Source organism: Thermochaetoides thermophila (assembly GCF_000221225.1).
Source record: "Thermochaetoides thermophila DSM 1495 unplaced genomic scaffold scf7180000011820, whole genome shotgun sequence".
In the NCBI taxonomy this organism is placed as follows: Eukaryota; Fungi; Ascomycota; class Sordariomycetes; order Sordariales; family Chaetomiaceae; genus Thermochaetoides; species Thermochaetoides thermophila.
In genome coordinates this window covers 2,241,576-2,267,706 of record NW_006383036.1, presented here as the reverse complement: position 1 = coordinate 2,267,706, position 26,131 = coordinate 2,241,576, and the positions used below count along the sequence as shown (strand labels likewise).

General features: G+C 52.8%; 7 protein-coding genes across 7 annotated transcripts; 6 read left to right on the top strand and 1 right to left on the bottom strand.

Annotated features, from left to right (window-relative positions):
* Positions 1 to 353: 353 nt before the first annotated feature.
* On the top strand, positions 354 to 7,419 carry CTHT_0056130 (putative lipid-binding protein; the record flags this gene model as incomplete). Its single annotated transcript, XM_006695876.1, has 8 exons — positions 354 to 518; positions 582 to 882; positions 945 to 3,640; positions 3,692 to 4,912; positions 5,368 to 5,431; positions 5,723 to 6,681; positions 6,748 to 6,962; positions 7,059 to 7,419. 8 exons carry the CDS (start codon positions 354 to 356, stop codon positions 7,417 to 7,419), a joined length of 5,982 nt encoding a protein of 1,993 aa, XP_006695939.1.
* A 662-nt stretch (positions 7,420 to 8,081) lies between these two features.
* Positions 8,082 to 10,451, top strand: CTHT_0056120 (uncharacterized protein; the record flags this gene model as incomplete). The annotated part of the gene is made up of 1 exon (XM_006695875.1): positions 8,082 to 10,451. The coding sequence occupies one exon, from the start codon at positions 8,082 to 8,084 to the stop codon at positions 10,449 to 10,451; it is 2,370 nt and encodes a 789-aa protein (XP_006695938.1).
* A 1,511-nt stretch (positions 10,452 to 11,962) lies between these two features.
* CTHT_0056110 (uncharacterized protein) lies at positions 11,963 to 12,706 on the top strand (the record flags this gene model as incomplete). The annotated part of the gene is made up of 1 exon (XM_006695874.1): positions 11,963 to 12,706. One exon carries the CDS (start codon positions 11,963 to 11,965, stop codon positions 12,704 to 12,706), a length of 744 nt encoding a protein of 247 aa, XP_006695937.1.
* A 2,062-nt stretch (positions 12,707 to 14,768) lies between these two features.
* On the top strand, positions 14,769 to 16,587 carry CTHT_0056100 (putative sugar:hydrogen symporter protein; the record flags this gene model as incomplete). Its single annotated transcript, XM_006695873.1, has 3 exons — positions 14,769 to 15,787; positions 15,991 to 16,387; positions 16,459 to 16,587. The coding sequence occupies 3 exons, from the start codon at positions 14,769 to 14,771 to the stop codon at positions 16,585 to 16,587; spliced, it is 1,545 nt and encodes a 514-aa protein (XP_006695936.1).
* Positions 16,588 to 17,090: 503 nt separating this feature from the next.
* CTHT_0056090 (uncharacterized protein) lies at positions 17,091 to 17,648 on the top strand (the record flags this gene model as incomplete). The annotated part of the gene is made up of 1 exon (XM_006695872.1): positions 17,091 to 17,648. The coding sequence occupies one exon, from the start codon at positions 17,091 to 17,093 to the stop codon at positions 17,646 to 17,648; it is 558 nt and encodes a 185-aa protein (XP_006695935.1).
* A 2,632-nt stretch (positions 17,649 to 20,280) lies between these two features.
* Positions 20,281 to 21,241, top strand: CTHT_0056080 (uncharacterized protein; the record flags this gene model as incomplete). The annotated part of the gene is made up of 2 exons (XM_006695871.1): positions 20,281 to 20,948; positions 21,013 to 21,241. The coding sequence occupies 2 exons, from the start codon at positions 20,281 to 20,283 to the stop codon at positions 21,239 to 21,241; spliced, it is 897 nt and encodes a 298-aa protein (XP_006695934.1).
* Positions 21,242 to 21,622: 381 nt separating this feature from the next.
* Positions 21,623 to 21,930, bottom strand: CTHT_0056070 (uncharacterized protein; the record flags this gene model as incomplete). The annotated part of the gene is made up of 2 exons (XM_006695870.1): positions 21,623 to 21,843; positions 21,900 to 21,930. The coding sequence occupies 2 exons, from the start codon at positions 21,928 to 21,930 to the stop codon at positions 21,623 to 21,625; spliced, it is 252 nt and encodes an 83-aa protein (XP_006695933.1).
* Positions 21,931 to 26,131: the final 4,201 nt, after the last annotated feature.

Below are 26,131 nucleotides of genomic sequence, written 5' to 3'. Positions count from 1 at the left end.
GTTGGAGGAGTGGCAAACACAGTGTCATTCCATTGATATCGTCAGCATCAGCATCAGGGTCCAGTGCCCCTATTGCCTCTTTAACTTGCTTAACAACTTACATTCCTCGCTATCTGAAGTGAGTGAGGTGCTCGGTCTCATAGCTCTCTACCTTTGTGCCACACCAACCGCCATCTACACAAAACGGAGCTCCGGTCTTTCACCACCCACCCTCAAACTGCCCCCTAGTCCTCGCACCCCCAACGACGAGACGTTCTTCCCCCCTGAACGTATACGAGGGATCCTGATATCACCATTGGACCACACCACGACCCATATCAAGCTGCAATCCGCAGCATCGATTGCTCAACAACATGGCGTCTGAAAAGGACGCCAGCGCGGGGCCAGTACGCTCCAACACGCTCGAAATTGAAGCAGCCGAACGCAAGATCATTGAGGAGAGCAGGGCAGCCGGCGTTGCTGCCTTCTCCTTCGACCCCAATGCCTCACACGAACAGAAGGTTGCTCAGGCTAGAGCAGTATGTTAACTGACCTTGTTCCCCTCGCTGGAGAAATACGTGTTAACCCTGCTGTGTTGCTAGGCCATCCCCCCCGGCTTCCACAAGCGACCCCATGGCGTGGCCGTCGTGACCGATATGGATGATGGCACCAAGGCTGATATCGACCTTCCAAGTCCAACAAAATCTGGCGTCGTTGACTTTCCTAAGGCCGAGAGCAAAAAGGGCGCTGAAGGCAAGACAGAAGAGAGTGAAGATGAGATCTGGGCCAGGACCGGCTGGGCTCCCAGGTTTGGCTGGCCTACTGAACCTATTATTGAGGCTGAGAGCATGCTGGACCACCAAACCTGGGTCGAGACCCAGCTTCCTGAACAATTCTACGGAGGTAAGCGTCTACAAGGTGATGATGGCAACTTTCGGAGACCTGAGCCTGACACGACCACACAGACTGGTACCACAACGCCGCCATTATCGTTTTTGCCTGTCTGGCATCTTGGTTCGTGGCTGTCCTTGGCGGCGGCTTGGCTTGGGTATTCATCATCATGGCTATCTGCGCCACGTACTACCGTACCTCGATCCGCCGCGTACGCCGCAACTTCCGCGACGACATCACCCGCGAACTGGCCCTGAAGAAGCTCGAAACCGACAATGAGACTGTCGAGTGGATCAACTCGTTCTTGGTCAAGTTCTGGCCCATCTACCAGCCAGTTCTGGCCGCTACTGTCATCAATACCGTCGACCAGGTCCTGAGCACGGCGACTCCGGCCTTCCTGGAGAGCTTGAAGCTCAAACACTTCACCCTGGGTTCGAAGCCACCTCGTGTCGAGCACGTCAAGACATACCCCAAAACAGAGGATGACATCGTCATGATGGACTGGAAGTTCAGCTTCACCCCGAACGACATTGCCGACATGACAGCCCGCCAGATCAAGAACAAGATCAACCCCAAGGTTATCCTGGAAATTCGTGTCGGCAAGGCCATGGTCAGCAAGGGTCTGGATGTCATTGTTGAGGACATGGCCTTCTCAGGTCTGATGCGCCTGAAGATCAAGCTGCAGGTCCCGTTCCCCCATGTCGAGAGAATTGAGATGTCCTTCCTCGAGCGGCCGACAATTGACTACGTATGCAAGCCTCTTGGTGGCGAGACCTTCGGTTTCGATATCAACTTCATCCCTGGTTTGGAGAGCTTCATTCTCGAGCAGATCCATGCCACGCTTGCTCCCATGATGTACGCTCCCAACGTCTTCCCCATCGAGGTGGCCAAGTTGTTGGCCGGCACGCCCGTTGATCAGGCCATTGGTGTGGTTGCGATCACGCTGCACGGTGCCCAAGGTCTCAGGAACAACGACAAGTTCGCCGGCACTCCTGATCCATATGCCGTTGTCTCTCTTAACCGGAGAGCACCACTTGCCCAGACCAAGGTCGTCAAGGAGAACGCAAACCCGCGTTGGGATGAGACCCACTACGTGCTCATCACTTCCTTCAGCGATTCGCTCGATATCGACATCTATGACTACAACGACATTCGCAAGGACAAGAAGCTTGGTGCTGCCTCGTTCCCCCTCGAGAACCTCGAGGAGATCTACGAGAACGAGAACGAGCGTCTGGAGCTCAGCCTCGATGGCAAGGCCCGTGGTGTTCTAATTGCCGATATCCGGTTTTTCCCCGTTCTGGAGCCCACCAAGCTCGAGGATGGCAGTATCGAGCCGCCGCCGGAGTCGAACCAGGGTATCCTGCGCTTCACTGTTGAGCAGGCCAAGGAGCTGGATTCTTCCAAGAGCATGGTCGGCCTGCTCAACCCGTATGCGGTTCTGCTGCTAAATGGCAAGGAGGTTCACACTACTCGGAAGCTCAAGCGCACCAACGATCCTATCTTCAGCGATGGCTCCAAGGAAATTCTCATCACAGACAAGAAGCATGCCAAGCTTGGCGTTGCTATCAAGGACGATCGTGATATTGCTGGTGACCAGGTCGTTGGTACCTACCAGATTAAGCTGGAGGATATGCTCGAGCTTATGGCGCAGGGCAAGGACTGGTACAATCTGGCTGGCGTCAAGACGGGTCGTGTCAAGATGACTGCCCAGTGGCGGCCAGTGTGTATCACGGGCATCTCGACTGGTACTGGCGGCTATGTCACCCCTATTGGTGTCATGCGTATCCACTTCAAGCACGCCAGGAACCTGCGCAACGTCGAGGCTCTGGGCAAGTCGGATCCGTACGCGCGTATTGTCATGTCTGGTATCGAGAAGGCTCGTACTGTCACCTTCAAGAATGAGCTTAACCCCGATTGGGACGAGGTGCTGTATGTGCCCGTGCACTCGCCGCGCGAGCGCATTCAGCTCGAGGTTATGGACGCGGAGAACGTTGGCAAGGACCGCAGCCTGGGTCTCACCGAGATTTCGTGCGCCGATTTCGTGCACAAGGACCCCGAGACTGGCGAGTGGCTCGTCCACGATGCCAAGGAGGTCCGCGAGGACGGCCTGCGCATGCATGGCAAGGGTACGCCCAAGGGCACGCTCACCTACACTGTTGCCTTCTATCCGACCCTCAATGTGGCCGACCCCGAGGAGGAAGAGAAGGAGGAGCAGAAGGCAAAAGAGCAGGAGCAGCAGGGCTCTGAGAAGACATCCGACACCGAGGGCGACAAGGACAAGCCCTCATCGAACCGGCCATCTTTGGACGGCCGGGGCTCGGCCAGGCCGTCGCTGGATATCGCCAAGGCCAATGGCCTCAAAGAGCCCCCGACGCCGCTTACGCCATCGAGTCCCTCGTCAGCTTTGCTCTCTCCTCGGAAGTCCCGCGAGGAGAGGGAACCTCCCAAGATCTATCTTACCCCTCAGGAACTTCTCAAGTACGAATCCGGCCTTATTATCTTCCGGCTAATGGAGGCCGAGCTGCCCAAGAGCGGCGTCCGCGTCGAAGTGTTTGTTGACGATATGGCCTTCCCGTCTTACGTCTCTTCGGCGGCCAAGTCAAAGTCGCACACCTTCAACGAGATTGGAGACTGCTTCATTCGCGAGCTTGAATTCTCCAAGCTGCACGTCAAGATCTCGGAGAAGTCGGACAAGCAGGGCGAGGACAATAAGCAGAACGTGCTGGCTCGCCTAAGCGGCAACAGTATCGACGTCCTCAAGCAGTGCTTGGTAGGTTGCCCAAGACATGTCAATTCCATGGCTCTAAACTAACATCTGCAGAACAACCCAACAACACTCAAGCTGCGCGATGAGGATGGCAACACCTATTCGCTCAAGGTCAGCCTCAAGTACGTTCCGGTCAAGATGACTCTCGACCCAAGCGAGAGTATCAACAACATGGGCAACCTTCGTATTGATGTGCTAGACGCCGAGAACCTGCCCTCGGCCGACTCCAATGGCAAGAGCGATCCCTATGCCAAGTTCGAGTTTAACGGCCAGGAGGTCTTCAAGACTAAGACGGTTAAGAAGACCCTCAATCCGGAGTGGAACGAGAATTTCAATATTGCCGTCCCGTCCCGCACGGCAGCCAAGTTTCGGGCCACCGTATGGGATTGGGACTTTGCCGACAAGCCGGACTACTTGGGCGGTGTCGATATCGATCTCACGCAGCTCGAGCCATTCCAAGCTCGGATACTCAAGTTGCCCTTGGACGGCAAGTCGGGCACGCTCCGTTTGCGCATGCTGTTCACTCCAGACTACGTTACGCGTACCAGGCATGGTACGTCGACCCTTGCTGGCACCTTTGCCGTGCCTGGAAAGGTCCTTACGGGGGTCGCCGGCGTCGCCAGCATGCCGCTCAAGGGTGGTGCTACCGTCGTTGGCAAAGGTGCCTCGCTCATCAAGCGTGGCTTTCGCGGCAAGAAGGACGATGACAAGGACAGCGACTCGTCCAGCAACAGCTCAGCCGATATCCCGGCCATCGTCACGGAGAATGCGGATGATGACAGGGAAAATCGGCCGTTGCATCACGTGCGCACCCGTAGCGCGGGTGCCTCGTCGGTCCACAGCGCCATCATCCCCGGCGCTGCTTCCGGCACTGCTTCCTTCACGGTCGTCTCAGCCGCTGGCTTCCCGCCTTCGGCTGACGTCTACGTCGTTATCACTCAAGTGCAGGATGGAAAGGCCAAGCAGGTCGGCAAGACCAAGCACCGCAAACAGTCGAGCGGGCCCGTCCGGTTTGACGAGACATTCCGCATCAAGTGCACACCCGACGCCACGTTCAAGGTCGAAGCCAAAGAGCACCACACCTTTGGCAGCGACGACCACCTTGGCGAGGCGCTTTACTATGTGGATGACTCGAACACAGGCGCGGAGAAGACGCTTAACGTGGGCAGCGGCACTGTGGTGATCAAGAGCTCGTTCGTGCCCGAGGAGAAGGAGGGGTACGTTAGCGGCGGGAGCAAGGGGCCCAGCCTGAGCGTGACGGACAGCCCGAAGAGCGTAAGGAAAAGCTTTCTTGGCGGGGGGAAAAGGGTCCCCTCAAGCAGCCGGGAAGGATCATCTTCATAGGTGGAAGGAGAAGATCCAAAGGCTGAAGAGAAAGAGAGAAGAAAGGGGGCGGAGCGGAAAGCTTCAGGGTGGTCCATTTATTCGTTGAAATAGATGTGTATAGCTTTTTTCTTTTTTTTTATGGGCCGTCCTCGGTTTTTACTACTTGGTAGTTGGTTTGGTAATGATCAGGTTTATTCAGCGAATCGCGTATCTTTCGGACTTGCCTCTGTTCTTGGGCTGTTCTCCGTTCTTCGTGTACTCCGTAACGTTACTTACAGTTTGCCCCTGACATGTATTGGGCAGCGGCTGGTTGGCCAGTTGGTACCTAAACCTTTGGAACGGCGATCTGCTTGCTAACTCGGGGATTGTTTATTTGGACACACAACCTGATGTCAAATGTGTAGCAACTTCCTAGCCTCGGCACTATCCACTGTCCACGGCAGCCGCTGCGCCCCATGGGAGAGAGAGGTGTGCAGAAAACGGCTAGTCAGTTGGCTGCCAAGGCTCAGGTCATGGTAGCGTTCCTCTTTCACTTACGCATACTCTGCTGGATCCCATTCAGACGTCTTACTCTTGCACTTACAGCACTCAGATCGCCACTTGATGCAACGCTTCGCCTTCAACACTTTTAAACACATTCTCGGGGTTCCAACAACACACAAGCTTCAATACATCCCACATCCCTCACCATCTAGCGGCCGACAAGGATACTAGTAACCCGTACTCTAGCTTGCTCCCCGTTGTTTCATTTTGTTTCAGGAACTGTCAACGTCAATCTATCTTCAAGAGCGCAAATGAATACGACCGGAATACCTACCCGCCACAATGCCACCGTCGGTGCCATGGCGGCTCGTGTCCGTCAGTTTGCCGCCACTCACACACCCTTCCGGGTCTACCATGGCTCAAGCAACAGCACGCGGCGGTCAGATCGCCACGAGGACAACATCATCGACACGAGCAAACTGGACCAGGTTTTGAGGGTTGATCCTGTTAGGAAAACGGCACTTGTGGAGCCGAATGTGTCCATGGACAAACTAATCGATATCACCGCGCATTACGGGCTGGTTCCGCGCGTGGTGATGGGGGTCCCGGGGATCACTGTTGGGGGGGGTTTCTCGGGCACGTCGTGGGAAAGCAGCTCGTTCAAGTGGGGCCCTTTCGATGCAACTGTGAACTGGATCGAGATCATCCTGCCGGATGGGACGGTTCAGATGGCGAGCAAGACGGAGAAGCCGGACTTGTTCTGGGGAGCGGCGAGCGCGTTTGGCACGATGGGGATTGTGACGCTCTTGGAGGTGCAGCTCATGAATGCGAAGAGATATGTCGAGTTGACATACCGTCGGGAGGGGGACTTTGGGCAGGTTGTTGAGACTCTACTGGACCAGACTGCCCTCGGCACGTCCAACGACTATGTGGACGCCATCGTTTTTGCGAAGGACTCGACGCTCATCTGTACTGGTCAACTAACGGACGCTCTGCCGAGGGGTGCCGTCCCCCAACGCTTCCTGCGGGCTAGAGACCCGTGGTTCTATATTCATGCAGAACGGATCGAGAAGCAATTGAGGAGAAGCCCTCCGAACACAAAACTCAGAGACTATGTTCCCTTGGTCGACTACCTCTTCCGATACGACCGTGGAAGTTTTTGGACAGCACGTTATGTGTTCCAGTACTTTTTAACCCCCCTCAACAGATATACACGTTTCGTCCTCGACCCCCTGGTGCGTACCAGAGTCGCATCCCGCACGTTACACCATTCTGGGCTACATGACACCCACATTGTCCAGGACGTCGGCATTCCGGTTCCGAGAGCCGAAGAGTTCGTGGAGTGGGTGGACGCAAATCTTCACATATATCCCCTTTGGCTATGTCCAGTCTTCGTTCGCCGTCTGGAGAGGAACTCCCAGTACGGGTTACACGCGGATTTTGGAGCACCGGACGGACCGGACATATACCTGAACTTTGGTATTTGGGGTCCAGCATCGTCCAGTCAAGGCGACGCGTGAGTTATCCTAGTCCCATTTCCTTCCCCCCCCCGCCAAAAAAACTCCCCCCTTCTTCGCTCCAGAATTTCATAGCTAACCCCACTATGAAAAAGTTTACGCAAAAACAGAGCTCTTGAGCAAGAAGTCGCGCGTCTGGGCGGTAAAAAGTGGCTCTATTCTCATGTCTACTATCGGGAGGATGAGTTCTGGGAGCAGTACGATCGCAGAGCCTACGACCGGGTACGGCGCAGATATGGCGCCGACTACTTGCCGAGCGTGTATGAGAAAGTGAGACTAGACAGTGAAGCTGAAGATGCAGCGACACGGGTGACGTGGATAGCCTGGTTGTTTGCGATTATCTGGACCATCTGGCCGCTAAGAGGACTGCTCGCGCTGATTCGAGCCGTGCTCGGAAGGGATAACTTGCTGCAACAAAGGCATAACGGACTGCGTAGGCTGATAGGATCAGAGTAGGGACGCTAATACAGAATCGTCGAAGTAGTATATGAATTATCTAGTAGAACGGAAATGGAATTCCTAATGGCTAATGTACTCGCACTTGGATCTGCGCCTTCGCGATGAGAAATGGACATTGAGAGAGGCATCTAGGGTCAAGTCGATCTCACGGCGATGACGGATGAGGTATCGAAAAGCATACCTAGGCAATTGGCCAATGAAACGCTCACATCCCGTGTATGATGGAGACGACAGGCTCGCGGTTCGTGAAACGCCCCACATTCGATACATAACCCCACAGCCCCACACCCCGGCTGGAGCTCCACAACCTTAGCGTGTCCATTGGGACAGGGGCGCGACAGGGGTGGACAGGAGCTTTCGAGCTGCGAACTGCAGTTTCCCAAATACACTTTCACTCCCGCTTCCTCAAAATCTTTTTTTTTTCCTCGACAAACATTCACCATCGCCAGTCCTCGAGCTGATCATCCCATCGACTGTGGCATGCTGGAACATAAGTCGCGTCGAAAATATCGCAGTTGAATCAGCAACCGATACCCCGACCAAGCAACCACCACTGACACCCATTGTCTGATCCGGCGCAAGCAGCCCACACGGGCCGCGGCGCCATCGCGAGAGAAAGACTCGAACTCGAGCATCAACAACGACCAAACTCTCCGATAATGGACCAATCCGACATCCCCGCGCTTCTGGCGCGCCTTGCGTCCGACGAGGATGCCTCTCGCAAGATGGCCGTCTTCAAGCTGCAGTCGTCTATCAACGATCCCGCCTTCGCTGACGTCTTCATCTCCTCCGGCGGCCTAGCCCTTCTGCGTCGTCTGATCATGACCACGTCCGGCAACACCCTCGCTTACTCGCTGCAGAGCCTGACCCGTCTGCTCGAGGTCGACATGGGCTGGGAGATCTTCGAGGGTGCCGGGTCGGGCGAGCTTGTCGAGCGGGTCGTCGAACTCATCGTCACTAACCCGCTGGTCAACATCCTTCGCGGTGCCATGTCCATCCTCGTCTCCCTCGTCAGCAGATCCCAGTCTGTGCCGCCACCGCCGGCTCCGCCGCCTGTGTTTCCCTCTGACCCGGCTGGGAATGGCTCGCGGATTGCCCCGTCGGCTGGTGCTATCCGCACCCCTGGTACATACGGCTTCCGTGCGCTCAAGCCTGCCGTCGCGGTCTACCCGCAGTTCTTTGAACTGGTCATCCAGCAGCTGCAGAGCGCCGACCATGCGCTGTGCGCAAATGCTTTGATGCTGGTCAATGCTCTGATACGCGACGCTGTGTCAGGCGACGGAGGCTATGGGGGAACCACCAACAACGTGGCAGGTGCACATGGAGGCAAGGCCCCCGGCGGTAGCAGCAGCACAGGTGAAGAATGGAGCAAGTTCATCAAGAAGTTGCAGGACCTAGGGCTGATTCGCGCGGTGTACAATCTGCTGCAGAGCTCAGCTCTCCAGGACCTGGCTGCGCCGCTGCTGGAGTTTCAGAACCTTACTAAGATCCTACTGCGGAAGTGGAGGGAGGTCAGGGTTGATTTGGAGAGGCCTGAGCATAGACGGGCGCTGAAGGGTCTCCATCTGGCTAGTGCGCCGGATAGGAGGCATGCGAACGGCGTTGTGGCTTCCTTGACTACCACACCGACTACGTCGAATACGACGCTTGCGCCGCCTCCTACTTCTGCCGGGGAGGATGATGCGACGAAAAAGAGCAGCAGGAGGCATAATCCCGAGAAGTGGCGTCGGCTGGGGTTCGAGACGGAGTCGCCTGCATCGGAGTTCGAGACGGCCGGGTTCCTGGGCATGATGGATTTGACCGACTTTGTGAGGAAAAACGAGGATGGGTTTCAGAAGTTGCTGTTGGAGCAGTCTACACGCCCATTGAACGAGCGGTGTCCGATCGCGAGAGCCAGTCTGGCAGTTACCATGATTTTGTACGAGCATTTCGAAGTCGACAAGCCCGAACCGGAGGATATCCGCGGATTCCTAGCCCTCAGCGACCCCAAGTCCTACGACAAATTGTTCCGCCCGCTGCTGCTGCAATGGTCACGGCTGCACACGGCTGGCCTACAAGCATTCTTCCGCCTATGGAAAGCAACCAACGCGACGCGCGACGACTTCGACAAGGTCGCCGACCTCGTCCGCGTGTTGATTGAGCAGGTCGTCGGGCAAGCCAGTCGCACAAAGGACGTGCTCGAAGTCGAAGACGAGCTGCAAGAGTACGACGCGCCGCGGTTGCGGCAGCTGCAGATGGAAATGCTTGAGAACGCCTTCGAGGACCAGTGGGGTCCGCACCTGTACCAGGTGCGCGAGGAGCTCAAGCACGAGGCGCTCCAGTTTGTCAAGGAGCAGCGCATACGGTGCCTGCTGCAAGGTAGCTGGTTTACGAAACCACAGCCGCCAGCGCGCGCCACAGACGGCAACAATGGGCAGCAGAAGAGGCGGCTGTACCAGCCGTGGCGATTCGCAAAGTTATCACATAATCGCCGGTATCTGCACTATGCCGATTTCCCCGAGAAACTGCCATATGATCCTGGCTTGGATGTGCTCACGGAGAAGATCGATCTGGGGACTATAAGTAGTGTTGTATCCAACGTTTCTGCTCCGGGCTCCGAGCCGGATGTCGATGTTAACGGCGTCGAGTCTGTCGCGAGCACGCGCCGTTCCGACGGCACCATGTCCATCAAGCCGACGACCAAGATCACCATCTACAGCTTCGTCGACCCATCCAATCCCTCCTCGACTGACGGCGCTGCCAACGGAGATGTTGTCGCGACAGGTGGAAAGGAGCATCCCGTGCTCACGCTCTACCCGACCAGCCATAGTCTGGCGTCGGAGTGGCTTGACGGGCTGCTCATGCTTTTGAACCAGGCGCCCATCACGGCCGAGACGAATAAGTTGGTCTCGCTGGTGAGCGAGTATGGTTTGCGCATCCGACTGCTGAATGTGAGATTAGAGAATATGTATGGCACCGAGCAGCGCGAGGGCGTTGGCATCGTGCCCAGTCGGGAGGGCCTGGATGAGGATTACTTCTATGAGATTTAGTCCCTTTATTTTTAGCGCAGTGTTGGCTTTCACTTCATTCATTCATCCTTTGTTTTCTGCGCTAGCGATCCTGCTTCGCACTGTTTCCTCTTGTATACCCATTTTATACCCAATGCTTTATCAACACTGCTTTATTAGATGTACCTGTGTGTATGCATGTATAGGGGACTTGTTATAGTCTTGCCTTTTTTTTTTAATGTGATGAGATGCAGGCAATGCATTAGTCCAAGCTGATTCTGTCTCTTGTTTTCTTTGTCTTGTGTATCTGGTTGGTGGGCAGAGGCTCACGGTTAGAAAGAAGCCTTGACTTCTTCTTGTTGTGGCTGCTACTAGGACTTCAGGCATATCATGTTCTGCAAGGCCAGGATTTACACAGCACCCGTAGACTACATGATTCTAGAAAATACGTGCTGCTACTTGCCACTTGAGCATCCCGTGAGTTGATGACAGGAGAGAGCCAGTAGACCCCTTCCATGTCTGTACTAAATCCCTAATAGACGCCTAGACACGTAGCAGGTACCCTATATCCATGCAGCTCCTGATTCTGCATCCTGCAGAGCTCTTCAAAAAATGGATTAGTCGCTCAATGATCGGCTGACGTGTCCTATATAATTGGGTGGCAGGCCTCACCTCTTGTCGCGTTAAATACTTATGCGGTTCCCTTGAAGCACTCTCCGTTTTCTTTAGCGCATACTTCAGCCCTTTTTTTCCCCGGCTCAACACCATTGTAAAAGTATCCTGGTTGCTTGTTTGCTCGGTCGGATTATACAGGCTGTTTTCCTAGCTAAAGCCGAAGCCTGTAAAGCGTCCTCATCCTTCTCAAGTATAACTGGCTCAACACTTTCGCTTTGAGCAGATAAGACCAAAAAAAAAAAAAGAAAAAGAAAAGGCAATAACCGAAAGCTTTCCAGTCATAAGGCTTGCAAGCGACAGGGACTCTTCAACCGTCTTAACCTAACTTTCAGGTCGATCCACCTCCCCGTAAGTCGTCACTCTTTTGATCATGTCCGTCTGCTGAGAGCCAGTCGGTTAATTTTTCCGGAATCCCAGCCACGCCTGCTGTTTTAGCCATAGAATTGTTGGTCTTCAGAATGGCTACAATGAGTACCAACGATAAACAGAGAGTGCCAACTTTTAACCATGGGTATTTCAGAAATGGGGAATGGTATTGTATGCTAGCTTCCCTTTCTTGACGCACCCCCTGAATCTTGCTCTTCACTGGGTCTTGCAGTCTGGACTCAGAGGTATCGTCGGATTAATTCGATGGAGGAAACACCATTTTCTTACCATGTTTTTCTCACTTGTGTGCTTTGCCTAGCCGCAGTTGACAAACTTACGCCACAGGTTCCTGTAGACCATCGCGGAGAGCAATAAAGCTCGAGATTAAAAGGGATGACGGTGGTAGAAGCCGTTCGTACTGGTTGTGGTTAGTCTCTCTTAAGAGGACTTCTTTCCAGATCTTATTTTACTGATAGAAAGTTGATGAAAGCGCAAATGCACGACAGAAATGCATGTTTTACTTGCCGGAAGAAGAAGCGGACCGCCTCTGCCGGGAAGCTGGTGTTGTGCCCCCGTCACCTCCAGCCTATGATGTTGCCCAGACCAAGGGCAAACGAAAGGCCGGAGATGAATCCGTAGGAGTGGATCTCCTAGATTCAGAGGACGAGACAGCTCTGATAGAGTTGACCAAGGCCACCGAGGAGGCTTGGAATACCCCTAGGCATCCTCGGCCTAGCATTCTGTATAACAACCTGCCCACACCCAATACATCGACCACAAGACAGCCTAATACAAAACGAATCAAGACGTTCCATGAGCAGGCTCTGCCATCTACTCCGACGCCAATCCGCAGCCGTGATCCATTGTTGCCTGCCCAACACCAAGTACGTGCCAGTCCCCGACCCGAAGATGATGATGCTGCGATTACCTTTGAGATACTGCAGGACCTCAAGCCAAGCATCCAACGAATTGACCCTGGGGTGCTGGAGAAGATCCGCTTTCGTCTCAACCAGTTTGAGGCAAAACAGAACGGAATTAAGAAGAGTTTGGCTTGGGCGAGAGACGCCGTGAAGATGAGAGACAGGCAGATAAACGGGCTCAAGCTTGACAATGGCAGGTTACTAGAAGAAAATTTGAGACTAAGGGACCAATATTTGGGGTTGCGAGAAGAAGTTGACCGGTTAAGGAAGGATAGAGAGGTGCTAGAAGCCTTGAAGCGCTCCTATCCAAGTATTGTAAGGGAGTTGGGTGGTTAATGTCATGAGTGACTCTCCTATCTCTACGCTTACTTGGGAATGCTTCTCATAACAATCGAGCGTAGATCGAAATATCTTTGTCTAGGCATCATATGCTTCAATAACTCCATAGGTATGGAACATACCGAGATTGTCTCTTCTTCATTCCCTTATTCTAATAAGCTGTATGTCGTTAGCAAACCTCATCAACTGTCTTCTCACAAATACCTGCCAGTTGTATACAGCTCTCAACGTCCTCTGTCAAGATTGGATCACGGTGTCTATCATGTATCAGAGCAGGTATAGACAGTACTGGAGGGGTGTAACGTACAAAACGAGGTAAATGCATTAGGTATTAGTATACAACCACTGACCGGAAGACACTGCGTCAGACTCATCACAGTCAGACTCATCGCCACCCAGCACTTCCCGCCCTTTTCCCGAGATCATCAAGGAGATAGCTGTCAGCCATTTCTCAGAGTAATCTTCGCCTTCTGTGCTGCAATGGAATCCATCTGCTCCCTCGTTACCAGCCGAGCAGTATCGCCTTCCTCCAGCAGCCATATATCCAGCCGTTTGTCTCTATTTCGCCACAACTTCTCCACGAGGGCATCAAGGTCACCGCCTTGTGGTCCTCTGGTGGATGTCCTTGAGACCTTCTACGGCCAGCTAGAAAAAAAAGGAAAGGCTTAAATTGGGCTGCGTTGGTAACGGATAGTCCCGAAATTAATCCATTCATGGTCCTGAGTGGTCAGCTATGATGATGAAATAAGATCACCATCCCTTTCCTCGTCATCCTCTATTTTTAAAACATGATGCTTGGCCGCTAACAGAAGGTAGGTCAGTCAGAAGTTTTGTGAGATTAGCGAGAGATAAGTGGCATAGCAGGATATATGCCGACAAATGTAGTCTATTTCGAATGGAGATAATTAGGGCCATTTCTGTCAGCATCCTGTTTGTTTATCTTCAGAGAGCGCGGCGGAGTGTCCAGTCCCGAAGTTGATCGTGGAAGCTTTCTTCGATTGAGCTAGTTCGGAGACTGCGATATAAATTCTCCGAGGTTTGCAGCCAGCCATTAATGGAAACCATAGTTGCAACTACATAGATTCGAGTCGATTGTATTTTCCAACGCTAGAACTGAGATGTCGTGCGGACAGACGTGAGAACGAGGAGGGAAGAGCAAGAGGTAAGAAGTCGCGGTATAGCACGCGTCTCCTATGCGTCTTTACGCAGCAGGTGGGTGGTCGGTCAGGGATGAAGGAATCAACGAAAAGGCGTCGAGGCGGTCGGAAGTAAAGGAAAAGCAACCACCACGTGGGTTTCTACAAGATGAAGATGGTATCGCAGGCCACATGAAAGCCTCTCACACGAAGCTCATAGACCTAGGAAGAAAAGTCGAGGTCTGTCATCACTATTCAATGAGCTGCCATACATCTGACGAGACGGTGTACTGATACGGATTACCAGCCCCACATTCAGCCTGTTGACGTGGAAACCCCCCTTTAATAAATGTCTGGGGGATTTAATGTAAACAGTGCAACTGCGATTCTCGGGGGGTTGGTTCACCAATGACCGATTGACAATGGTCCAGACAGTCATGGTTGCCCGGAAGGAAATTGCGTCGGTACTAGCCTTGAAGATGAAGGGCATTGGCGCTCTGTCACTAGTTGGTCGTTGCTCTTGCCTCTCGACTAGACTGCGATGACATCAGTGGTCCAGGAACACCATATCAACCGAACACACACACACCGGATTTAGCCTTCCCATTAGAGTTTTACTCATCTCATGAAGCTGATAAGGCGTTTTCATTTTTAATGCAACAATCCTCTGGACACTAAAGCGATACTTCACCCATAAGGCTGTACGACTTACAATTTAGGTCTCATTGCGCTGCTCGGGGGCGCAACAATGTCTGTGGCCCGAACTTGTGTGATGGGGAGATTGGCTCCCATTTGCTTTTACAGACAGTACACACGCTCTCAGTAATACAAACCCCTCTCCCCCCCGGCAGCGAGGGAAATTCAACCATCGGCCCGCATTCTTCAATCAGTAGCAATAACGAGCAGTGGACGAGTTGGTCACCATGGTAAATGCCTACAAAAGCAGCAGCAACGCCGCCCTGGGGCTGAGCAATTCCCCTATCCCGTTCGACGTGCAAGACGGCGAGTCAGTAGCCATTCAGGATGAGGATACGGCTATCCCATCCGGTCAAATCGATCCTGTCTACGAGAAGAAGGCTAAAGTGTTGAACCGCGCAGTAAGGCCCTACCAATCGGTGATTACCCTCGGATCAGTAGGAGTGGCGGAATTTAAAGAGGCGCACGTCCTAACGTACTCTCAGATCCAACAAATCGGCATGGGTGCCTATCAATGGCAGCTCTTCGTTGTCATCTCCTTCGGCTGGGCCTCCGACAACCTTTGGCCCGTCACGACATCACTGATACTCCCTCCTTTAATAGTAGAGTTCCTCGGCCCTTCCCCAAACGCGTCTCGTATCGCCCCACTTCTCACGCTGGGTCAGAGCATCGGCCTATTACTCGGGGCTCTCTTCTGGGGCTTCGGCAGTGACGCTTTCGGCCGACGCTGGGCGTTCAGTCTGACATTAGGCGCAACGGGAGTTTTTGGCCTCGTGGCAGCAGGGTCATCGTCATTTGCGGCTGCGTCGGTTCTCGTCGCAGCTTGGTCGTTTGGTGTGGGCGGGAATCTTCCTGTCGATTCAGCAATATTCCTCGAATTTTTGCCGGCCTCACATCAATACCTGCTCACCGTGCTGTCAGCGGCATGGGCAATTGCACAAGTGGTCGCCACACTTCTCGCGTGGCCCTTGCTTGGGAGGATGACGTGTCAAGAAGAGGATCCGAACACACGGTGTGAGAAGAAAGACAATATGGGGTGGCGATGGTTTTTGCTTGTCATGGGCGGCATGACGATGTTGATGTTTCTGGCGCGGTTTGTGCTGTTCACAATGCATGAGTCGCCCAAATATCTGATGGGAAAGGGAAAGGACGAGGACGCCGTGAAGGTTGTGCATGAGGTAGCCAGAAGGAATGGCAAGACGAGCACCCTGACGGTCGAAGAGCTGAGGGCGTGTGAGCCAGAGGGGTATGTGATACACAGAGGGGTGTCGTCGGCTCTCCGGCGTCGGCTCGAGGTTCTCAAGGCAGAGAGGGTGCGAGCTCTGTTTCGCACAAGACAGCTGGCTCTATCGACGGGATTAATGATGACCATTTGGGCGTTTATAGGTTTAGGGTAGGTTGTCGACAGAAGATAAGACCAGTGCTTCCCGAAGGCTGATGTCGAGGCAGGTACCCCCTCTACAATTCATTCCTCCCTTACATCCAAGCAACACGCGGCCTTGATTTTGGCGATGGATCGACGTACCTAACATACCGGGACTCACTTATCATCGCGGCTGTTGGAGTACCAGGCGCGTTTGTTGGCGCCCTGCTGGTTGAGCAACCGAAGCTGGGCCGAAAGGGCACGCTGTCGTTGGCGACGGTGCTTACTGGGGCGTTCCTGTACGCGTCTACGACGGCGGTGAATTCGAACGCCTTGCTGGGTTGGAACTGCGCATACAGCTTCACCAGCAATATCATGTATGCTGTGCTCTACAGCTTTACCCCCGAGCTGTTTCCAACACCACAGAGGGGCACCGGGAATGCTCTGAGCGCGACATGTAACCGGGTGTTTGGAATCATGGCGGTATGTTTTAAGAGTTCCTTTGACCACCTCGGGTATGCTTGGATCTTCCGCTAACGCAGGACATGCAATAGCCGCTCGTCGCCATTTTTGCCGATTTGAATACTGCCGTTCCTGTGTATATTAGCGGGGGGTTGTTCATTGCCGCTGGTTTGTTGGTCCTCTTCTTGCCTTTCGAGTCGCGAGGGAAGGCGGCTTTATGAGGGCCAACACGCAAACAAAATGTAAGGCAGATGGGCGCCGACGAGGAGCTGTGATTGGAAGTCGGGCCATTAGATTAACCGATGTCTAGTCCCAATAGCGAGCTAAATTTCCCACTCAAATTACAGGAGCCCACCGCGTTACGGTCAGCCGTATCAGTACCCAAGAACGCCCACTGGAAACTCGCTCAGGGGATCTGGTAGCGGGTCCCTGCGCCAAACTGTCAAGATGGTTCGGCACACAGTGGCCCGCCGCCTGACCGTCCTGTTTGGCGTGTGCTAGCTCAGATGACGTCGTCGGACATCCCCCACGCAAACGTCTACATCTCGTTGACGATCTTGTATATTTTTGATCCCGACAGTTCGCCTTCCTCCCAGCCAATCCGGACAGAGGCTCATTTCCCCCCACCAAGGCAACTTATATCCCAGGCCAAACGGCTCTCTAATTTCACCGTCATCTCATCCATCAACGCTCACTAGAACTCAAGTGATCACCACTTACAGCCATGTCACCTGACTCAACTCCCGTCCGTCTTACTCAAGGCGCTGCCATCCTCATCTCAGGCGTCTCCACTGGTGTATCGCTCACCCTGTCCACCTTTCTTGTCCCACGCCTCCTGGAGTCTCCAACTCCCGTGATGCTTCGCCAATGGCTGTCTACCTACCGCCTTGGTGCTGCGACCATGCCTCTTGCCTCAGTTGTCAGCGCTGCAGCATATATCTGGCTCGCCGCATCCCGCGCCGGCTCTCTCAAGGTCCTTCTCACTACCGCTGCGGGGAGGACCGCCGGTAGAGGCTATCTCGCTGCTGCGGCGCTGACGATCGGAATCATCCCGTATACGATTGCGTTCATGAGGAAAACGAATAATAAGCTGATAGAGCTGAAGGAGAGGTTTGATAAGGAGGAAGTTGAGGGGAAGGCTGGGGCTGATGAGGAGGGGGAGGTCAGCGTGCAGTGGGCGACGGGGGCGAAGTATTTGGTTGATTTGTGGGGGTTGTTGAATCTGGGTCGGACGACGCTTTTGGTCGCAGGGAGCGTCATTGGATTGGCGTCGACTCTTTAAGCCAGGTGAGATTACGCTGCAAAGGCATTAAATGAGCAGATGGTGCATTGGATGTCATGGCGGTGAATTTGACATGGAATTGAGAGAGATAGGACCTGCAGGTCGTCATTGTGCTATGTATTATTAGGATATTTGTGTAGTAGTCAAGCGGATGTTGTCAAATTAAATACCCTCGTCTCTCTGTGCTCCCATCGGCTTCTCAAAGACTAGACTCCATCGTATCACTATGCGATCCCTTAAGGCATGCTTGATCGGAAGTTGATGGGTTTTTGTGGGGTAGTGAATGCCTTGCAATCTTAAATGTTAGGTGCCTGCCAAATGTCCTTGCACTTCCTAGAATCTCGGACGATCATGGATTCGGCTAGTCTGAGTCCGAACCGTACACGTAGCTCGACCCAAACCCAGAGATATTATCATAGTCTCAGGCTCGACCATCGTGATGATCTTCCTCGTGAAGCCTAACGGATTCTTGATCACTGCTGTATACTGGTTTGGAATCTCAGAATTCGATTCCTCTTTCCCGTCGTAGACTGACCTCCTGAAGTTGCAAATGCTCGGATCCAAACTGCATTCACTGCTGGAACACACTCTCTCGTGGGCATTGTTATTACCATTGCTTTCGGAAACACCCAATTCCTTATCCGTTTGGAGGTCGCTCTGGCTTCCTAGTCGGAGTCATCGCTCGGGCCCCACTTTGCCCCCCCTCACCAAGGGATGCAGTAGTCTGAGCAGTGCCTTCGGCTAGAAGCCCAGTGAACGATGATTGGGAACTTTGATGGAAAATTCTCCAAAACGTGTCCTCCCATCCATTGTGGTCCCAGTCTCAAGACCTGATTCCGCATGAGAGAGAGGAGTTCACCACTTCCAGAGGGCTGGTCATGACAGGAGTCCGGGTGTTGGTCATTGTTGTGGAGCTGGAGGTTGGAGTTGAGATGCCCACGCTAGTATATGACCACTCAGCGCAATGCTCTACGAAGCTATGGGTAAAATATCGTATGGCAATGCATTGCTGGGTGAGCAACAGCCCTCAAGGTCATTGGACTGGATGATGCCTCAAGAGTTGTCGTAGTATCCTTTTTAACGGCCATTGTTTTCGATGGCGTATGCATAGTCACTGTTGCATTCCCATGCTAATTGCTTTCTATTGGACTTCCATGGGGAAATGGAAGAGAGGACTCGCTGCTAAGTCTCATAAGCTGTTTCCATTGTATAGTGTTCTGCAGCAGGAATAAGCAAGTAACCAGGGACATCAGACTGACCTAAGGAAGGGCAAATATCAGCATTACTGTTGAATTCATGGAAGTACAAGTGGCTCGCACCATGAAACTACTGCATTAAGTCAGTCGTCTTTGACAACGATCTGTGAAGACATCAGAGGTATTCGGATAACAACTTCCTTTCTGCTAGTGCTTGGCTCAAGATTTGAGAAAGCACAGCAAGTGTACATAATTCTTGCTGCTTCCTGCAATTGCATGTGATGATTTAAGATCACTCTTGGTGCATTGTGAATAGAAAAATTCCTGCGTGGGGTGCAGCAAAGCAAAGTCATCCGTGAGAGACATTATAATTAGGTGATTAGCATTCACTGTTCAGAGCTCGTTCTGCGGTCCTAAGGAGGAAACGATGTGGGCACACTGCTGCTTTGAAGCTGCCAACTCTTGTCTGCAGTTGCAGGCTGTCGATAAATGGTTTTACTATTTTTTTGGCTTGTTACCAGGCTGATTTCAACATAGGCCTTAGGAGGTACAGCTTTGAAGTGGGTGTTAGACTTAAATTCCCTGTCTCTGCTGGGAGCTGACGTCATTAGGAATGAGTGGAGCCAGAAACTGCGCCACAGCCTTGTGGTGGCTTTCTGCTTAGTCATCTGAGCTCCTAAGGGGCAAGATATTGGTTGACACAGCAGCTAATTTGGCGGCAGCCAATTGCAAAGGTGAAGCGTGCTTGGCTATGTAATTTCACTCACTTTCATTTGTTGTAACTTAAAAGCGTGCGTGGATAAGGTAATGTTCCTCTGTTAAGACCTTTGAGACGTCAGCTCAAGCTTTGTCATGGAGAGGCTTCGAACATCACCTAACCAAAGTTTCCTTGACACTTGGAACCGATGAGCGTAGAAAGATGCTGCGAAGGAGCCACAAAAAGTCTCGGGCTGGTTGCCTAGAGTGCAAACGCCGTCATGTCAAGGCGAGTCATCCCATCGTCTTGGTTTCTGTTTTCTTTCGGTTATCAGTGTCCACTCCACCTTAGCTCCCGAGTCTAACCCGTCCGGCTCTTCATCCACGCTTGCTGGAGTGGCCGGTATTAGTGCGACGAACAGAGACCCAAATGCATCATATGTACTCTTTCCGGAAGGGAATGCAGCTACCCCTCACAGCTCGTGGCAGCTGCCCAGGTATCGCCGACGACGCTATCACCCCAGGTTGTGTCACCATCGATCCCAAGTACAACACTACCGGTGCCTGTTGGGCATGGCTCATCACAAAGTGCCATCTTCCCACCTACCACAGCAACTGGCTTTCTTCATTCAAGCGATCCTCAGGCTGCTCCTGTTGCCGGCGTTCCGCTTCCTGATATTGCAGGGAGAGGGGGAGACACGGCAAGCCCAAGCCAGAGTATCCCAGATGTCTCGGTCAACATGGAGCACATGGAACTGCTCGTACGCTTCAAATTCGAGGAGCATGCTCCAGAGCTCAATGTCGAGATGCATGAGTTCTCCTCGAATCTTCTGTTCAAGTGTGCCCTGGAAGCCCCCTACCTGATGCACCAGATCCTCGCCGTCTCAGCTCGGCGCCTGGCAGTTCTTGAACCACACAGGGCGGATTATTTTCACCAACATGCCATTCAACTGCAAACCAAGGCTGTCTCCATCTACAACGGGACAGCCGCGAAAGCTCAGATTGACCAGACGAACTGTTCAGCCCTCCTGCTCTTCTGCTCGCTTCTTGGTCGCCATCTGTTCGCCGACCTGCTAGCCAGGCGTGACGCCGATTTTGATATCTTCCTGACCCACTTTCTCGAGTTTCTGTCTATTTCTCGCGGCCTCAAAGCCATGTCGGTCTCCGCCTGGGACCTTTTGTTGCAGTCGGACATCAGACACCTGGTAGTATGGGCCTTAGATATCTCTCAATCGACCCCCGAGGGCACCCACTGCAGCGAGCTGCAGCGTCTGGTTAAGGAGACAACCACCCTGAACCCCCTCTCCAAAGAGGCCTGTATGAGGGCAATTGCCTTCCTGCAGGTTGGGTTCGATAGCTTGCTCGGGGCCGACGAGCGAAACCAAAAGTATTTGATGGTCTTTATGTGGTAAGTGTAGCGAAAGTCTAAGGCAGACATGGGCGGAGTGCTAACCGGGTGACCCCTTCGCTAGGCCTGCTGCTGTGCCCCATGAGTTTACAGAGCTGCTGGCTCAGAAGCGCCCCGAAGCGATTGCCATTATGGGATATTGGGCATTGCTGCTTGACTGCAGCAAGGCCTTGTGGCACATCGCCGATTCGGGGTCGTACTTGCTCAGGAGCATTTCCCAATACCTTGGGCCACGTTGGGCGCACTGGCTCTCCTGGCCCCTTTCCATGCTCGATGCCAAGGAGCCTGTATAACGATACCCAGAGTTTATTCCAACTTCCGATGCTGGGCCTGCAGGATGTCTCACATCTGTCACAAATTGCTATCACTGCAGAAGGTGAGTATTGACTCAGAAGTTGAAGAAGTAGCATATGAATCCTAGCTAAATCTGACATCCAACAATGGACAAAGTCCATACCGATGTTCAACACAAATACGAAGTCAGATAGCACCATCTGACCATAGGAAAACAGTCTTCCCATGCATAAACTCCTACGATATGCGACCTCTCAAGCTATCTTGCCACATGGTCCTAACCCACCTATGGCATCAGTTTGAACGACAGACTTGCCCTGTCTAATCTCAACGGTCAATCCTCTCCTGGCCGGCAGTTAGTACCCGTTGATCCCGATCCTTCATGTCCTACGGCCACAAATAGGATTCCATGGAGCATCCCGGGCCGACTCGCGGATGAACTTGTCGATGCCTGTATGTCCGCTCAGCCTGGATGCTGCTGGGTCACTGATGAGAATCGACCTGGCCCTATCACGGGTCATGCCTTGACCCTGGTTGCCATTGGCGTGGCCATTGTCATTGTTGTTGCCGCCACTAAAATTGGGGGCTTTGTTCCTGGTGGCTATACAACCCACTGTCAGCAAAAGTTCGTTATGGCTTTTAGCCCGATCATCTTACTGTTTTGACTCTGAGAAGTGGAGGAGGACATATTGTCCTAAAGAAAAGACGGCTGTTGGCGGCTAGGCGTCTGGTTTAGCTTAGCAAGTGGTTAATCTTTTGAGGTATGGAGACTTTGAGAGTTGGATGAGATGCTTTGCTCGAGCCTGATTGTTTCGACGATGGGCTAGCCTCTCTTATACACGAAAGGGGTTTCCAATGTCGGTGTCAGCTTGGTTGACTTGGCACTCCCAATGAAGCTCTACCCTCCATCCAGATACGAGGCGATACTCGGCATCATCTCACCCCCAAGAGTCGTCCAACCATCCTATGGAAGGTGACATCCGCTCGGTTTCAGATGGCTCAACAGATTGGATGGCATCATGATCGCAGCGTTTGTCACGTCAATGGCATGACTAGCCTTTGAGTTCAACAGCCAGCAAGCATGGTTGTGACATCAAGATTCTCACCGCCGGCTTCCGGATGACTTCCCCGCCAGTTCGGGGCTATTTCTGTACAACATCGAACATCTCAAGCTTCTCTCAAGACTTAATTGAACATTGCAAGCCTGACCCCGGTTACCTGTCAAGTTCCAAACCATTCAAAATTCGGGATATATCCGCGTCGCTCGGCCGCCCGGGGATAGCCCTGTCATCATCACTCTCCTGACTGGCACGTTGGATGTCTATCAGTTAACATCAAGTGTATTCAGGAAGATAGTAGGTAAAACTTCTCCGCGCCATAGCCCGTCAGTGTTGCCATTGTGCTAATGGCTCTTAGAAGCATCGCCGCCTGTAGCTACTTACCTAATACTGCACACATGGTGCCACAGGATATCGTTCCGAGGGCGCAAGTTGCCTGCTCGAGGGATCGAGTCTGGATGTGTTCATCTTGCCTTGCTCCTCACTCATGCCACTATTTGCGTCCGCATCCGTCACGATCATGGAATCTTTCGAGAAGGTGACGACGAGTGCCGCTTCGAGGATCACTAAGCCCGCGGTTACCTGCAGCTATCACTCTACAAACAGGCCGCAGGATGCTATGGGATTGGGCTCGACTTCCCCTTGTGGTCTCTGTTTACGCGCAAAGGTCCCTGCCGGGAGACATTGAGGTTAACGGACGTATTGCAGCTGTAGCTTCTCAGCCTTTCTTGTAGAGGGAAGGCCGATTTCTGAACAGTCACAAAGATATTTGGTCCTGCACACCGTCAATATGTCCAACGAACTGGCGCAGAGAACAGTATGACCGACTGAATCGGTGATGCCGCCAATGCGAGAACCCGCATCTCTAGCCATGCCTTATGGCTCAGTCATCGTGACGGGATGTCGGCACTTACAATGTTTGGAGGGTCAAGGGAACAGAGTCACAGTACCGAGGTTGGATTACGCTTGATCAGACGGACGATCATCTGCCACCGACCCAGTCTGTCTAACCATCCTTGCCTGTCTTAAGTATCTGCCCCGGCTAGACTTGTACCCTGCTTGGTCTCCTTGGGCCCTTCATATTTGTGTGTTACCACGTTCGGCTTCTGGGAAGAATCAATGATCCCGCTGTCTTTTTGCCCGGAATGGATACTGATAGATCAATTACTCTCACGGGCGTTACTCACACCTATCTCAAAGTCTCTTGCATCAAATTAAATTGGTTATGGCACAGTCCCATCTTCTACATAGGTAGCTATCTCCTTTCCTCAAGGAAAACACCAAGCTTCTACCGGAAACTATTCCGATCCGCCCCCAGAATGTTGGATCCGCTTTGCTCGTGGAAGGGTAATTGCAGACCCTGCAGGTCTGGCCGACGGCAGGTTGCCTCGTCTTCTTACAGTCCGACACACCTTTGACTGTTGCACAGCGCCGAGAAGCATCGTGGGCGGCGCAGAATGGTTCGTTTCAGCAAATTACGGCCAACGACTCTGATAGGTTTAATTTGGACGTGTATGGGTGGCTGAGGGCAAGCTGTCAACACTGCTGCTCTTCCTGAAGCTGGTATAGATAGACTGTGCGGTGTAGATGTAAACGACATAGCCCCATTCGAAGGACATGAGGATTAAGGGGTGGTCACCCCAAAGCCTGGCGACGACGTCATTTTTCTATCGCCCGTAAGCCCTTATCTAAGCTACCGCTATCTCCACGGACCAGTTAAGTGCACGAGCAAGTCCAGGACTCGCACTCTCAAGTCCCTTTTGAAGCATCCCGCTGGTTGCCTTCTTAAGCGCCAAGAAAAGGCGACCAGGTCCCAAGTCTGGGGAAGAGTGGCTGACTCAAACGCACGTCAAACGTGGGAAGTTATCAGCGGATTCTCCCCGATACGCATGCTTTGCGGCTCGGCCCATCTCTATGTACCCAGTCGTCCGTGCGTCCATTCATCTCCTTGGCTTGGCCGTATGAAGAGTTGGGGCAGAACCTCGAGGGACCTACTGCCTAGCCAGCAGGGTAGACGACGTAGGGAGCCAGCCCCCTTTGTGCCTCCCTCCCCTCGACGCTGTGCTCACTTGTGCTGGGCGCTCATCACCCCATCAACGCTACCATGACTGGCTCCGTCTGATGGTTAATTTCTTGACCGCCACTCTAGCCTACCACGAGGCGCCCATCATGCTTCTGCGTGTGCTTTTAGTAACGGCCTGCTTCTGCTTCTGGACAGTCCGCTGGGTAAAGATGAGCTGTCTGATTTCCCTCTCTATCGTTTGGTTTCCCTTCTACAGAATCTTGCATCAGCCATCGGGTGCATGGGTGGAAAGGCCTCGGGAATCTTGCGAACGAGGAACGGGCTCCATGGCAGCGGTATAGTAGGGTAGGGCAAGATTACGGGACAGTGTAGGCCGGAACGCATATTGGACGAGGACTGGGACCCTTGTTCCATGGCGAATTAACAGTGGTTCGGAGAAGAGTATGGCTGGAAATGGCATTCCTGCTGTCGACAGCGACGGAAGCCCTGTCCAACAGATAGATTTCACATGAGAACGGCCAGCGGGCCGTTGCCGCTGCGATGGATAGCTAAGAGAGAGGGATAGAAGCCAGCCATATAGTCGGACTGGACTCAGGGGTTGGTCGGAAACCCCGATATGGAAAGTCCGAATTGCTTCTTTAGCCTCGAGCACTGGTTGAGGTACCCATTTTCACGTTGATGGACCGTTGTTTGAGACCCAGCAACTGTAGGCATATTTTATGACCTTCTAACTCCAAATCCCAGCCATTCGGCAGTGTAACTCGTACCTGTGCCACGCGTTGTGCGATAGCGACAAACCCAGTAAGCAACTGACTATGACATCTCTATTCTCCTTCATGACGTAAGCTTGAAAGGGCTTCTAGGGAAGGTGACAAACCTGAAAAACTTGGGCTTTTTCTCATCCTCCCATCCTGTCCAAGATAGCAGTTCTGTAAATCTCCACGGCTCACCGCCTGTGTCACGTTTCCTAGAGTTGTTAATGATGCCGACATGCGCGTGAATGGCTCATGGACGTAAGGAAGTTTGACACGACAGATCAAGATAGCCTGTCACCTGAAGCGCAGAGGACGTTGAGCGGGCTTATCAGCCACTTGTTCCGCATTATAAAGGGGATTTCTGTAGGTGGTTAGACAGGCGAATTCAGCATGTCTCACTTCGAGGAACACCACTTTTACTGGCGAGCAGGTTGTCAAATGGCGGACTAGATGGGCTGATATAGGAAAATAAGGGGGCAGCTGCAAGTGAAGGAGGCGAGGTGCGCCATAGGTCAAAGAGCCATATCGAAATCGGATCGTACACTGGGGGCCGCATATATATGGTGATCACAGGAGCAGACTTGTGCTGTTGTTCTAGTTGATAAGGAGGCCACGGTCAGTACTCGGCCGACAACAACTGTGTCGATCTGAGTCTTAGAGAGGAAGGTGTCGAGCACTTGTTGTGATTGGAAGCAGCATTCAGCTTTCCACTACAGTTTCAAGAGGTCATGGGCCAACATCATGTCATTCCCCCGGCGTTGATAATACATGAAGGACTCCACCAGCATACTTACTGGCCTGCCTAACTCTGCCGTTTTGTTACCTTTTGTGATTCCTTCCTCATATCTCCAATCAAGTATTCTGGACTCTCGCCTGTCTCCGGGTCTGTGGCTTTCACCAAAATGCTACCTGTAGTCCAACCTGTTGAGATTTGGCGTTTGTCTTGGTTTTGTCAGTGTGTCCTCTAGGAGAGTTGGCAGCATCGATATGGAGAAAGGAAAGATTGCCAAAAGCCTCCAAGAACCTGTTGTTGCTCACCGAGCAAACAACTTG